We start from the raw sequence: 15,797 nt of genomic DNA, 5'->3' as shown, positions 1-15,797 counted from the left end.
ATGGCAAGGAGAAAATCATACTTCTAGGTAAAATAAAATAAAGCCAACCATATTAATGCAGCAAACATTCACCAGTGCTTGCTTGCTTCTGTCATTGTGACTGTCATATCACATAATCAGCATGTTTTCTACCCTTGTTCTCTTTTGCTTCCTCTTTGATTCTTCTCTGATACCTTATATCATCCATTTCTATAGATAGTAATTTTCATGGAATTAACACATAATGCAAGGTCTTACCTTTGCTTTAAGGCATTATTTGTAAAAATTTCATATAAAATGGCTACAAAGAAAGATCAGAAAAGAAAAGTAGAGAGAAATAAAGTATTCAGTGCAGTATCACATATCAATGGTACTGCTCACAACTTTTAACCCAGTAACTTCTGTTTAAGAACCAATCATAAACCCAAGCAGCAATTTTGTTCTCAGATGTATATAACTATATTATTTTAAACAGTAAAATAGTAAAAATTTTAAAAACAATCAAAAAGTTCAACAATAAAGTAATTAAAAGTAAATTATGGTGGAATATTATGCAGTCAGCAAAATACTATCTTCAAAGATTAAGTGTAAAAAGCAGGGCACCAAACAAGTTATATAAGTACATAGTCCAAATTTTGGAAAATATATATCATATTTTATGAGGAAAGTAAAAGACTAAATACAAATATGACAAATGCACTCAGGAATTATCATTGATGGTGAGATAATAATCCTTTATTCCCTTCCGTATTTTTCCAAATTTTCTGCAATGAATATATGCTACATTCTTAATAAAAATAAATAATAAATGTTATTTAAAATGTAATATAAAAAATAAATACCATTATTTTGTGAAAAAAATATGAATTGGGAAAGTGTAAAGTTTTCTATGTAGTTCTGCCCTTCATATCACAGTGATTCCCAACCACAAAGAAAAAAAGTAAGTGAGTCCCCTGCCTAGCATAAGAGTCTTCCCACCCTAAAATTTCAGTAAGCCAGGCAGGAAATGGCCCTACCTTGTTGTAGTATTTCAGAACTCCTCTGTAGAGATAGGCACGTACGCTCTCAGGGTAAATTTTTATAGCCTTGTTACAATTCAAGATTGCTTTGGAATACCTGCCTTTTAAACCATAGAATGCTACTCGGCTTAAATATGCCTATTCAGAGAGAGAGAGAGAGAGAGAAAGAAAGCAGGAATGGGTGCTTTAGTAAAAGCACCAATTCTACCAAAATATATGATACTTGGAACAAATCTATGCCTCCCAAAGAGGGTATTAAAATATAGTCTTTTAAAAAAATTTCTTTTATTAGAAAAAAAATTTCAAATGACACAGAATAATTGAAAGAATGATAAATACCTATCACCTGGAGTTAATAATTATTAACATTTTGCCATATTTCTCTATTTTTTTCCTGCACTATTTGAAAACAGGTTGTAGATATGGTAATACTTTACCCCAAGTCCTCTAGTATGCATCTCCTGTGAAAAAAAGACATTCTCCTACATAACCACACTGCCATTATATATCCAAGATGATTTATAGAAATTTCCTAAAATCATCTAATATTTAGACCAGATTCGAATTTTGTAGATTCCTAAAATCAAGATGCAATCAAGCTTCACCTATTGAATTTTGTGTTGTCTGTATAGTCTATTGAAAGCTAGGAATCTATGTAACATCAAAACAAAAAGTAAGTAAAATTAATGAGTATATAAACTTTAAAGTATTAACAGCCACATTAATATATTAACAATATTTACATACATCACATTCACATATACATTTATATATAACATCATAATATCACTGATGGAAAGAATACTTTTAGTTTAAGGAGAAATACAGCTATTTGGATTATCAAAATACAGTTAAGTGAAAAGTAGGTATAAGAAACTGATTGGTGCTAATTAATAACAATGGCATATAAGAGATTTAATAGTTTTACCAAAATTAACACTTTACAACTCACTAAAAACATCTATTTAGATACCTGGTAATGTTTTGGATTGAGGGTAATGGCACGATTAAAATCCAGAATCGAGCTATCCTTGTGGAGTTTCACTTTACAAAGCCCTCGTTGATAAAAGCTTTCTGCAAAATCTGGATTTGCTTTCACAGCTTTTGTAAAAGAATCAAAAGCCTACAGGAGCATATTGTCAAAATGCAAACCATTTAGTGACATAATATATTGTTTTAAAATGTTAATGAATTACAGTATATAACTATTGTTGAAGAGTTTCACTCTATTTGTGGATTATTTTAATACATTTCTCCTAATGGATCTCATGGAACAAATAAAACTAATATTTAGAAACAAGTAGAGATGATTATTATAATTAAAGGTCTTATTCCCAGACTAAGGTCTACATAATCCATATTGTTATATTACAATATTTTGGGTGGTATAATTTTAATTGTTATTCAGATTTTGTTTCTTCAAAGAAATCACAACTAGCACATTTATTTTCCATTAGGATCCAGCAAATGCATCATTATAAAACTTCAGAACCACAGAACTCTAAAAATTTTCCCCACATTTTAAAGCAAAGCTGAGTTTGCTCTTGTTGTTCAAAAGGACTAAAAACATGTAAAATATTTGTAATTTGTCTCATACTTACTGGAATTTCTTAATAGAACAACTAATCAAGTGCACCTCTTTTTTTGTGTATACCAATACCACTTTAAAACACTGTCCACTCCATGAACCTAAGAATTAGAATGATGTGTGTGTATTTGTGCATGCGTATGTGTGTGTCTGTGTGTGTCTGTATGTGTGTGTGTGTGTGTCTGTGTGTGTCTAGAGATACAGTTGTAGAATATCCAACATTAGCCATCAGATAGTATCAATTATTTTACATATTTGTCATATCAGTGATAATTTTGAAGTAAAGACTTGCCTAAAATCACCAAAGACTGGATAAATATGTAATAATTGAATCAACTGTTTTTCAGTGTATCTGGCCATCTTAACAACCCGTTTCAATCTGATTTGAATTGTTCAATGATCAATAAGAAAAGCCAGAATGCCCTAATCTTTTCCATTTATTCTACATTATGTTAAAGCATTTAAAGTACTTAAAATTTAGTAAGTGAATTCATACTAATGTGATAAAATTATTTTACTGTAATAATTTCCTGCAGTTAGATTTATTGTTCTGGTGGGAAACATACATTAATCTTTAGAATATTGTTGACAAACAAGCATCAAATAAAACATGTTGGCTAAATAAAACAATGTCCTAGGTGTTGCAGGGTGCAGACTGACTATAATGAGCCAAGCTTCAAAAGCAGCTTTGGACCAGTTGCCCACTGTATACGTGGTCTTCGGAAACAGAATTGCATACAAGCAACCAGTCTCTAAAATTACAAATAATCTATACTCCTAAATACACGAAATACCATTTGTAAATTGCCTTCCTCCATGTAACAAAGACCCAAGTTATACAGACAGTCTGCTGAAATTGCTGTGGTGTTTGGTCCTTTATCGGAATGAGAAATGACATCCAAAGCCTTCTTAAGCATTTTCACAGCTTCCTATAATGATAAAAAAGCAGGGAGGGGGCAGGAAATGTTTCTTTCCACTATTGATTTAACATTACAGCCTTATATGTTAAAAGGAGCACAGAGCACACACCTCTACTCTTACTTTATCTGGGAACAAACAGACCTGGTGAAGTTACAGGTCTTGTCAGCACACTACAGGAAGAGAATCCAGTTCAGAAGTCTTACCCTCATGAGTTCCACCCAGATGCCTATCCTACAAGCCAGTACTTAAACAGGTTTATGGACATGGATCTTTAGAACTAAAATTTGTAAATTCCCAAGGCTATACTCAAGCTTAAGTCAGGCTTAAATTTATAAACTAGTTTATTGATAATTTCCTAATAATTTTTTTGAATGGAATACTAGGAAGCTACTAGGTAGTAAAAGATCTCCACTGATAATATCTGACATAATTTTAATCAATTTTTATTGTGTCCTGCTGTCCTCCTAATAGGGTTTTATTGGCATCAAAAAAATAAACCACCTCCAAAACTCACCCATTTATTTATTCAAAACACTCAAAAGTCTCATTAATGAAAACGTTCAAAATAGTCAAAAGTTTCATTAATGAAAAAGTCTCATTAAATGAAAAACTCAAAAGTCTCATTAATGAAAAAGATAGAAATGCCATTTAATACTTAACTACTCCTTGTATATCTTTATATAGAAAGTCAAATAATTGTTCCTGGTCACACCATCTTCTTAATTGTATTAAGTTGCTAAAGAAACAATGAGATTTCACTTGGATATGCTAAGTGTCCTTTATGGCTTCTATCGAGCATTAGCTCTACGTGTTTGCAAGTCACCCAGCATCCCTCCTTCTGTCCTCACTCTCAGCACATGACCTTGCCTAGAAAAAGTGGATTATTGTCTCAATTTCCCCCCTTTCGACTTTTCAACAAATCTATATCTTCATTCACTTTAACCTTTTTCTCTCCTGTCTTTGAATTGCTTTCTTTCTCATTCCTTGCAGGGCTAACTCCTCAAAAGCTGTCCTTGACCCCATCTCCTTCTGCCCCACCTGACCAACCTGTTACTTCCTTCCTTGTCTGGATTTCTGCCCCTTCACTGACTCCTTAAGTCCAAAAAACTTGTCTACTCAAGCCTTCCATCCCGTTTAAATTAAAATGAACACATCTTCACTTCCTCCTGCTTCCCCCATCTCTCTCTCTTTCACTACTTTATGGTGTCATCTGAGGGACATCTGCAGAGGCTTGCAGATAAGTCATCTTTATGGTCTGCAGAAAGTACTGTGGCTGCTGTGTGGATAAAAGCTTGGAAGAGTACAACAATGCAGCTATATAATTCAAGAAAAATTTTTTTAATTATATGTTCCAAACCAGGATAATAGCTATAGAAATAAAGAAAGAAAGTGGATTTGAGAAATATCTAGGAAGTAGAACCAAGAAAATATATATACATATTAACATCACTATTTATTACTATATTTCTATAGTATATATAAATACTATATATCACTATTTATTACTAGAACCAAGAGAATATATATATATATATATATACACACACTAATATCACTATTATATTAACATCACTATTTATTGGATGGAAGAGGGTAGCTGATGGTGACATCAGGTATCCAGCTAAAGTCACAGGGGACAGGCCGGGAGGAGGAGATTAAAGTAAATATAAAAAAGCAGTCCTCAAAGAATACAGAGACCAAAAACTCCAAATGTGAACAAAAGAGTAGACATGATCCATACTGAGAAATGATCACAGAATCTGCAATAAGAAAGCCAATGAAGGCCGGGCACAGTGGCTCACACCTGTAATCCCAGCACTTTGGGAGGCACAGGCAAGTGGATCTCCTAAGGTCAGGAGTTCAAGACCAGCCTGGCCAACATGGTGAAACCCCATCTCTACTAAAAATACAAAAATTAGCTGGGCATAGTGGTACGTGCCTATAATCCCAGCTAGTCAGGAGGCTGAGGCAGGAGAATTGCTTGAACCCAGGAGGCAGAGGTTGCAGTGAGCTGAGATTGTGCCACTGCACTCCCACCTGGACGACTGAGCAAGACTCCATCTCAAAAAAAAAAAAAAAAGAAAAGAAAAGAAAAAGAAAAAAAAACAAGTCAATGAAGTTAGCAAGAGTGCTTGATTCCAAACCAGAGGTGCATTCATTTTCTATCACTACAAGTCAAATTACTACACGTTTAGCAAATGATAGTAACAAGCATTTATCACCTCACAGTTTCCACAGGTCAGGAGATTGGGCATGGCTTAACTGCGTCCTCTGCTCCAGGTCCTACAAAGCTGCTATCAATATGTCAGTTGAGCTACATTCTCCTCTGTAAACTTGACTGGGAGAATCAGTTTCCAAGCTCATTCATGTTGTTGGCAGACTTCATTTCCTTGAGACTCCAGGACTGAGAGCCCCAGCTTCTTTTTTTTTTTTTTTTTTTTTAAATTTTAAGTACCGGGGTACATATGTAGGATGCACAGGTTTGTTACACAGGTAAACGTGTGCCATGGTGGTTTGCTGCTCCTGTCAACCCACCACCTAAGTATTAAGCCCAGCATGCATTAGCTATTTTTCCTAATGCTCTGTCTCCCTCCACCCTTCTTCCTACAAGCCCCAGTGTGTCTTGTTCCCCTTTCTGTGTTCATGTGTTCTCAGTGTTCAGTTCCCTCTTACAACATGCAGGGTTTGGTTTTCTGTTCCTGCATTAGTTTGCTGAGGATAATGGCTTCCAGCTCTGTCAATGTCCCTGCAAAGGACATGATCTCGTTACTTTTTATGGCTGCATAGTATTCCATGGTGTATATGTACCACATTTTCTTTATCCGGTCTATCATTGATGGGCATTTGAGTTGATTCCACATTTTTGTTATTGTGAATAGTGCCACAGGGAACATACACACACATGTATCTTTGCAACAGAATGATTTTTATTCCTTTGGATATATACCCAGTAATGAGATCGCTGGGTCAAATGGTATTTCTGCCTCTAGGTCTTTGAGGAATCCCAAACCATCTTACACAATGGTTGAAAAGTATAAAAGCATTCCTATTTCTCTGTAACCTTGCCGACATCTGTTGTTTCTTTTTTCTTTTTTTTTTTTTTTTTTTTTTTTTTTGAGACAGAGTCTCGCTCTGTCATCCAGGCTGGAGTGCAGTGGCCGGATCTCAGCTCACTGCAAGCTCTGACTCCCGGGTTTACGCCATTCTCCTGCCTCAGCCTCCTGAGTAGCTGGGACTACAGGCGTCCGCCACCTCGCCCGGCTAGATTTTTGTATTTTTTAGTAGAGACAGGGTTTCACCGTGTTAGCCAGGATGGTCTTGATCTCCTGACCTCGTGATCCGCCCATCTCGGCCTCCCAAAGTGCTGGGATTACAGGCTTGAGCCACTGCACCCGGCCGCATCTGTTGTTTCCTTACTTTTTAATAATCACCATTCTGACTGGTGTGATGCAAATAAAAACCACAATAAGAGATACCAGCTTGCTGGCTATTGGCTGCACTCAGGTCCCAGTTGCCCACAGTTCCTCACCACATCACTCTCTCCACAGGAAGTCACAACAAGGCCAGCAGGAGAACCTCTCTCTCTTTACTCTGCTAAGAAGGTCTTATATACTGTAACGTAATTGATGGAGCAACACCCCACCAATTTTGCCATATTCTATTGGTTGGAAGCAAGTCACAGGTCCTGCACATACTCAAGGAAGGTGAGGAGGTAACATAGGGTATGATTAAGAATAATCTTAGAGGCCAGGTGCGGTGGCTCACGCCTGTAATCCCAGCACTTTGGGAGGCCAAGGCGGGTGGATCACGAGGTCAGGAGATCGAGACCATCTTGGCGAACATGGTGAAACCCCATCTCTACTAAAAATACAAAAAAATTAGCCAGGTGTGGTGGCGGGCACCTGTAGTCCCAACTACTCGGGAGGCTGAGGCAGGAGAATGCCGTGAACCTGGGAGGCGGAGCTTGCAGTGAGTCGAGATCGCGGCACTGCACTACAGCCTGGGCCACAGAGCGAGACTCTGTCTCAAAATAATAATAATAATAATAATAATAATCTTAGAGTGTGTCTACCAGATGACTCCAATGATCTGGCCCCCAGTAATTCAACATTCTTACCACATGCAAAATACGTTCCTCCATTCCAAGGTCCCCCAAAGTCTCAGCTCATTATTGCATCAGCTCAACATCTAAAATTTCATCATTTAAAGCAGGTCCAAGTCTAGATGAGGCATTCAAGTAAAATCCACCAGGTCCCACTCCTGGGGCACAATTGCTCTCTCTCCATCTGTGAACTTGTGAAATTAAAGAGACAAGGCATCTGTCCCCAAAACACCCAACGTACAATGGTGAGATAGGCATAGAATAATATCCACAGATATTCTGGTTTAAAAGGGGAAAATGGGAGATTAAAATGAGCCACTGGTCCATGGCAGTTCTGAAACACATTTGGGCAAACGCTCAGTCTCTTGATTAGGTTTCAAAACATTTATGGCCCTTAGTGTCATCCTGTGGGTTCTTAGTCTTGCCTTCTGGGTCCTTTTTCCTTTTTTATAAAAGGTTGTACATGTTTGCAGCTGAGTTGTTTTATTAACCTACTTCCTGCCAGAATGATTTTGAGGTCTGACAGCCTTCTTTCGTTTTGTACTCTGTCTGTTTGAGTCCAAATTATCAGTGTTTATAAAGAAATAATTCTCTTAAAAACTCTGGGGATCTTCCATGGATTTCACAGGGATTCACTTCATTAGACAAAAGCCACATCCACTATTTTCAAGAAAATTCCTTCTCTACTTTGGCCTCCTGCTGAGATGTCTGAGGGACAATGCCCTTAAGCTTCTAGAGATCCTCTGGTTTGGTTAAGAAGATTTGTAAGGCATGTCCTTAATCTCTTGAAAGGAAAGAGAACTAGTGTGACTGAATACTCTGCCCTCATGATCCTTCTAAGATCTTAGCAAAGTGCTGTCCAGCCACACCTTGTCCTTTTCTCTTGATAGTGAATTTTGTCCTCTTTTGCCATCTGGAGAAGTTGAAAATTTTCCACATAAGCAAGTCCTGGTTTATTTTGTTTAACAGTTCTTATCTCTCCTTTCTCACACTTTACTATTAGAAGCAAAAAGAAAGCTGGCAGCACTGTCAACACCTTGCTTGGAAATTATCTTAGCTGTGTATCCAGGCTCTGAGTTATTAGTTCTGCTTTCCATACAACTATATGAGAAAATTTTACTAAGCTTTGAACTGCTAAATAAAAATAATAACATGTTGCTCATTTGCTTCAGAGTCCTCAATGCTAGTGTCTTTAAAAACCAGGTATCTACTAACAGTCTGTTTGAGGTGATTGAAGATTTTTCTGTCATGTTCCTCAAAATTCTTTCAGCCTCTGCCCACTGCTTGATTCCAAAGCTGCTCCTACATTTGTAGGTATTTGTTATAGCGGCACTCCATCTGTATTATTTTCTTATTGCTGCAAAAAATAAAAAATACCACAAACGGAATGCTTTAAAACAACACACATTTCTTATCTCACAGTTTCCAGGGGCCAGGAGTCTGGGCATAGCTTAGCTGAGTCCTTTGCTTAGGGTTTACCAGGCTTCAGTCAAGGTGTCAACTGTGCTACATTCTCATCTGAAAACTTCTTTTCTCTTCTTTTAAGCTCATTCTGATTGTTGGTGGGTTTCGTTTTCTTATGGCTGCATGACTGAGGGTCCAGGCTTCTTATTGGCTATTGGCTGAAGATTGTTCTGAGGTCCATGAGGCCACAGCAGTTCCCCGCCATGATACCCTCTCCACAAGCAGTTCATAGTATAATTCTTTGGTTTTTTTTAAGGCCAGGAAGGGAATTTCTCTCTCCAGTCTACTACATAACGTAATATAATCATGGAAGTGACGTCCTATCATCTTTCCCATACTCTGTTGGTTAGAAGCAAGTCACAGGTTCCACTCACACTCAAGGTCACACAAGCGCACAACTTGTTGAGGGTCACTTTATCATGTGTCCAAGAGGAAAGAAACCAGATTGTGGTGAGCAGCAGAATGAGTGGAAAGTGAGGAAATGAAGATAAGGGATATAAACAATTTTGCAAGATTTGGTTGTGCCAGAGTAAAGAGAAAAAAGCCAGTAACTGGAGAGGTCAAGAGAGCAAAAATAAAGGTTTTTTAGTTTTCATACTAAAGGTAGTTTCTCATGATTAAATGCTTATGGAATGAAGCCTATAAAAAGTCTTAAAATGCCCAGGGAGAAAAAAATAGGAATAATAATGGCTAATGTTTATTAAATGTGTGTCATGTACTAGATATTAAAGCATTAAATAATCTTTCAAAGAAGACATCCTTACAATCTTTGGACAAACTCATTCACTAAATAGAAAGAAGAAATACTCTCCAAATAATCTTATAAGATCAATACTCAAATCCCACAAAACTAATCTCACTCATAAATATAGACACAAAGATCCTCACAAGCAACTCAAATTTAGCAATGTCTACAAAAAGATTATATATTCCGATCAAGTTGGTTTAACCCAGGAATACATGGTTGGTCTAATACTAAACAATGTCATAGATTACTTAATTTCATGTGTGACATATAATCTGCTACATTAGCATATTAAAGGATAAAAATATAATAATTGTTTCAATACCTGATGAAAAATAATGTGATAAAATTCAAAATGGAAACAGAAAGGTTATTTAACCTTTACTTTGTTTAAATTATCTACAAAAATCAATCCCAAACTTCATTCTTAGGGGTAAACTTCCTTTAAAATTTGGAAGAATATAAGGGTGTCTTTGTCACTACTTTTAGTCAGTATTGTCTTGGAGTTTCTAGCCAGCACAGTTAGACAAGAATAAGAAACAGAATACATAAAAAGAAAGGAAAAAAATAAAACTATTATTATTTATAGATGACATATTTTCCTAGTTATGAACCCAAAAGAACAGACCTAAACATTTTCAGAAATAAGCAAGTTCAGCAAGGTGGTCAGCTAGTAGATAAGTATTCAAAAATCAGTTTCATTTCTACAAGCCATCAGCAAACAGAACATTTTTAAAAAAGATACCCTTTATAATAGCAGCAAAAACTATGGGAAAAAAACCTAGAAAACTAGGAAATTTTTAGCAATGGATATGTAAAATCTATTCAAAAGAAAAAGTGAAATAAATGGGGAGATATATCATTATGATCATAAACTAAAGAATTCAATATCATAAAGATGTCAATTCTCCCTAAAATAATCTAAAGATTCAAAATTTCAAGAGAGTTTTTAATGGACCTTGGGCAAGCTAAATTTAACACATATATGGCAGAGTAAATGCTGAAGAGTAACCAGGAGTTTCCTAGAGAAGAATATGGTGTGGGGACTTGCTCCACCAGATATCAATAATTTCAATGAGGTTATAGCAATTAAGACATTGTACTACTGGGCCAGTAATAGAAAAATTGACCAAAGGAACAGAACAGAGAACCTAAAATAGCACATGATCCACACATATGTGAAAACTTGTAATAAGATAGATGTACCACTGCAGATTTTTGGGTTAAGAAGAACATCTCAATAAATGTTACTGAAACATTTAAATACCCATATGGAGAAAACTGAAATTTTATCACTCTCTCATGCTAAAAAAGAATAATCTTAAGATAGAGTAAGGTCTTAAATGGAAAAAGAAAAACTCAAACTTTCCAAAGAAAATAGGGAAGAATATCTTGACCTTGGAGTAGAAAAGGGCTTCCTAAACAAGATGTTTTTAAAGACGCCCTGATGACAAATTTTAAAATAGACATATTCAACTACACTAAACTTCAGAAGTTCTGTTCATCAGAAGACACCGTAGAAACAAAACACAAGCCACAAACTGTAAGAAGATACTCAGCACACAATTGAGGATTAGTATACAGAATTTATATCTTAAATACCTAAAATCAATAAGAACAAGAGAAATGAAAAATATGTATAGCAAATTGATAGAACAGGAAATATGAGTGGCTTATAAACATAAAAAGATTCTCAACCTGATGCTCAAACTGAGAAGTGTGAATTAAGACCACGAGACATCAATTTTTATCCACCAAATTGGCAAAAATAAAGCCTAACAATATCAATTACTATAAAAGATGCAGATCAACAGGAACAGGAATACACCTACACTTCGGGTGGGAGAATAAATTGGTACCACCCTATGAAACAATGCGTCATTTCCTTGAAAGTTAAACATTCACATTCTCTATATAACACCAATTGCACTCCTTGAAATATATCCTAGAAAACTACTCCACATGCTGACTGAATACATGAAAAAGAATATTTAGGGCAGCCCTGTTCTTAAGAGGGGGCAATAAAAAAAGAGAGAAAATAACCCAAATGTTAATTCACAGAAAAATAAATAAATAGTATGACTTAATTTTGTGAAAAATATTTGAAGTGGTATACTAAGCACAATATATACACTTCATTAATAGGTTTAGTAAACATTACTCAGAGGACTTTTCACCTTGGTTCTCTTGGCCTTCATTTGAACTTTTGCTAATAGAGCATACATGGTCATCTCAGCTCTATTCCAGCTGATTCCTTCCAAGACCTCAATGGCCTTGTCATGGTTTTCACAAAATGAATAAATGAGGGCTTGCTGTATAGGACTCAACTCAATAAGACCTAAAAGGGAAGGAAAGTTTATCGATATCTTTGCCAAGTATCAAGGATTTTGAATATAATTATTCTAAGGGAGTAATTCAATAATTTGTCTTTATAATATGAATTAACAAATCAACAAATTATAAAATTAACAAATTATACTAAGATTTATTTACTACCAGTAACCAACAAGACATTCCAATTACAAACAAAAAATAGAAAAATTGTAAGCTTAATATTTCCCATAAAAAACTCTCTCACAAAATTCACTGCTATGAATCATTTTACTAATTGGCAATGTACGTATAAAACTAAAGTTTCAAAATCTAATTTGATTTTCAATTGGATCCTTCATGCTACTTATACATAACTATTGCAAAATAGCATAAAAATTTTAAATACTGAAGTATTTCTTAAAAGTTATAATTAATTATATTTACCTTTGTCCATTTCTGCTACTTGATAAATAGTAAACTTTGCAAGATCATAACATTTCATCATAAGAAGATATTGTCCTCTAGAAGAAATAATCGATTTTGATTCCAAGCAGCTAAAAATAAACTTTCTAAAATAAAGTTTCTTATAATCAGTTACTTAAAATTTTACAATATATTTATTCTTATTTACTTATGTATGCATTAAAAAAGTGAAAATTATAGACATTTTGTATAATCTAAATACATCAATTAGCATAGTGATGTGATGAGGAAACTTAGGAAATGTAACGCTGAAAGAAAAATACCCAAATCTCTTTTTGTAATTATCTGTATTTAAAATGTTATACTTTTTGCTGAGAAATTATTAAAAGATAAAGTTCAAGGCATATACAAGGAAGGAGGTATTTACATAAATTGCTAAAATGTGGTTCAAGGACAAAGCAAGCCCTTATCAGTAAAGCATTGTCTCATTCCATTTTCCCAGGTCTATAAATCCTTAAAAGATTATATTTTTGATAGTGATAACTCATAACTTGCAAAGGATATCTTTATAGAAAGTTCTACTACATTTGAAATACTGCATGGAAGTAGGCAGTACCCGTAGAAATGGTATAAAATTCAATATGTCATTTCTTTTCACTGAATTAGTGGAGGTTTATGTTTGGTACACGTGCTCATGTTTGATTGTGGACATAATCAAAACAACTGTTCAAAATATGTTACCTTACTCTTATGAGATATGTGATAACTATATGACTAGTTGCTTAAAAAGGTCTCAAAGAACATAAACACTAAACAGGTATATTTTGATGCAGAGGTAGAGCAAAGGGAAAAATCTGGTTATCTTATGTAATAAACTATCTTAAAGTTTAACAAACTGGCTTGCCGGTGGGGAAATGGCAATTACTGGGAGATTAAATGTAAAATGGGGAGTCTGAAAGGTTCAAGAGGGAACTGAAGATCCCCATTCAATTTCTCTGATGCTAAATTATCCCAGGAAAAATTCAGTTTCTATGCTCATACCTTCTTATGTATAATTGGATTCCATCTGGCTGAAGGTGGATAGCACGAGACAATTCATTTACTGCCTTTTTCAATTTATGCAACTGTTGAGTGATAAACAGAAACTTAGCTCCTAATAATACCAGTTGCTTCCTTTCTGATATTTATTCTCTCGCCCTTTCTACAGAAATTTTGCAGGTACATCTCCTAACATACATGTTTTTCTTAAGAATCAACAAAGCAAATAGGTTACAGAGAAGTGAAAAGAAAAATTTATGATATACTCTTAGTTTTTAAAAATAATCTATCTTTAATTTTGAATAATAATTATACATACCCACTTATACTATTTCACACAAATGTGATTATATAATACATTCTGGATTGTGTGCATGTTTGTGTTCTCTTTTATCATTTAGCTTTCAGTTTTTCTCCCTCAACCCTAACAACTTTTTCAGTTAACCTGATCCATCTTAATCAAGTAGCATACAGGCCAGGCTCAGGCCTCTAATTCCAGCACTTTGGGAGGCTGAGACAGGAGAATCGCTTGATGAGGCCAGGAGGTCAAGACCAGCCTGGTCAACATAGTGAGACCCTGTCTAGACAAAAACAATAATAAGAATAAAGACTAAGAAATAAAGTATCATGCAAAGGACAGTAAGATAAAAACTAAAACTATATTCCACTTAAAAATAAGGGAGGAAGAACAGGCCTGCACAAAAATTAAGTAAATGAATGAATATAACAAAATAAAAAAATGATGAAAAGTAATCTGTTTAATATCAATATATAATGAAAAGTAAACATTAATCATTCCCTTAATATTGGTCACAGAAACTGAATTTGTACAAATTTGGGGACAAAATCAACTACCATTGGAAATACTGACAACAGAGCACTCTGCAGACCAGAGCAAAATTAACCTGGGACAACCAACCAATTTTTTTATTGTTATCGCACAATGATGCAAAGAAGCAAATGTACAAAACTAATTTGTGCATGGAAGCAGGCAGTACCTGTAGAGATGGTAAAAATGTTTGGAGGAAGTGGTGGATGGACTCAAAAGAGGGAACAGAAAAGGAAGAAGTTTGAAATTTGTTAAAACAAATTGGAAATTTTCTGTGGAACTTCAGGCCTGCTGCTTCCTAAGCTAACCCTATTCAGGATGGTGTAATTAATAAATCATATAGTCATATGTCCACATTGCTACACCTGTTCTACCAACCATACATGTCTATGCATTGAGGAAACCCTGACTTAAGACAAATGGAGGCACATTCTCAGATCTCTACAAGCTTCCCTGTGGTCCAGAGACATTAGACCACTACCAGGCAACCTTAGATTAGATTTACCCTGGAGGATGAACCCACATAATGAGAGTATGTATTCTTGTACATACATATACAAGGGTTTATTTACAATTGTTTTATTTACATGGAATTGTATTGTACACACTTCACACTCTTTTGTGAGCCCTACTTTTGTAACTCAAAAATATCTCATGGAAACCCTTCCAAGTCAGCTAGCATACTTCTATTATTCTTGTCACCATCTCTGTTACATTCTATGGTGTGAATGCACCACAAACTATTCAATCATTACGGCATAGAGATTTTTGCCTCTCAGAACAGCCTTTGACTATATCCTTACACCTTGCTATCATGCTAGTGTTTTGATTTCTCTATGTGTTCAGAGAAACTCCAACTTCCACAGATGGTCTTGGCTTCATCAACAGGGTTAGGTTAAGCAAAAGAACCACACGCTATGAGTATGTCCATCCTTTCCCCGACAGAGTCAAGAGCTAACATGACCTAATGGCAACACTGAACCTGCCCTGGGTCCCCACCTCCATCGTCAGCAGAGTAAGGACTTTGAATGGGATTCTAGTCACACTGGGTCCTGAGACGTAGACAATGGAGGGCAGAGCCTCCAGGCAATCCTCCAGGGACATATAGTGTATGCCAGGAATAAACCTTTGTTTTAATACAGTAATTTTGAAGGTTTTTTTTTTTTTTTAACCCCAGCATAGCCTAGTTTATCCTGGCTGAAACCATCATAGACAAGAGACAAAGGTAGAAAGGCAATTAGGAGATGGTTCCTGTGGGGTCTTTCAGATCTTTGGCTTTTGTAGAATTTAGCTTTTATTCTAAACACAAGGGAAGCTATTGAAGGGCTTGAGCAAAGAAACGAAATAATCTGACATGTTTTGGCAAGATCACTGTG

The 15,797-nt window shown here is 35.4% G+C and overlaps 1 protein-coding gene across 2 annotated transcripts in view; it reads right to left on the bottom strand.

Moving 5' to 3' along the window:
• TTC6 (tetratricopeptide repeat domain 6) overlaps nt 1–15,797 on the bottom strand; it is a 217,927-nt gene that overhangs the window by 34,299 nt on the left and 167,831 nt on the right. The window contains exons 20-25 of one of the 2 annotated variants that reach the window (XM_005561122.4): nt 13,596–13,678; nt 12,576–12,652; nt 11,996–12,156; nt 3,381–3,515; nt 1,972–2,121; nt 996–1,136 (exon numbers count right to left, since the gene is read on the bottom strand). In XM_005561122.4, the coding sequence (XP_005561179.3) occupies nt 996–1,136; nt 1,972–2,121; nt 3,381–3,515; nt 11,996–12,156; nt 12,576–12,652; nt 13,596–13,678 (747 nt within the window). The remainder of the gene's footprint in view (nt 1–995; nt 1,137–1,971; nt 2,122–3,380; nt 3,516–11,995; nt 12,157–12,575; nt 12,653–13,595; nt 13,679–15,797) is intronic. The other variant, XM_073998506.1, reaches the window with a different exon arrangement.

The sequence above is a fragment of the Macaca fascicularis genome, chromosome 7, assembly GCF_037993035.2.
Source record: "Macaca fascicularis isolate 582-1 chromosome 7, T2T-MFA8v1.1".
Lineage (NCBI taxonomy): Eukaryota > Metazoa > Chordata > Mammalia > Primates > Cercopithecidae > Macaca > Macaca fascicularis.
The sequence above is the reverse complement of the archived record's forward strand: the minus strand, read 5'-3'. Positions and strand labels throughout refer to the sequence as shown.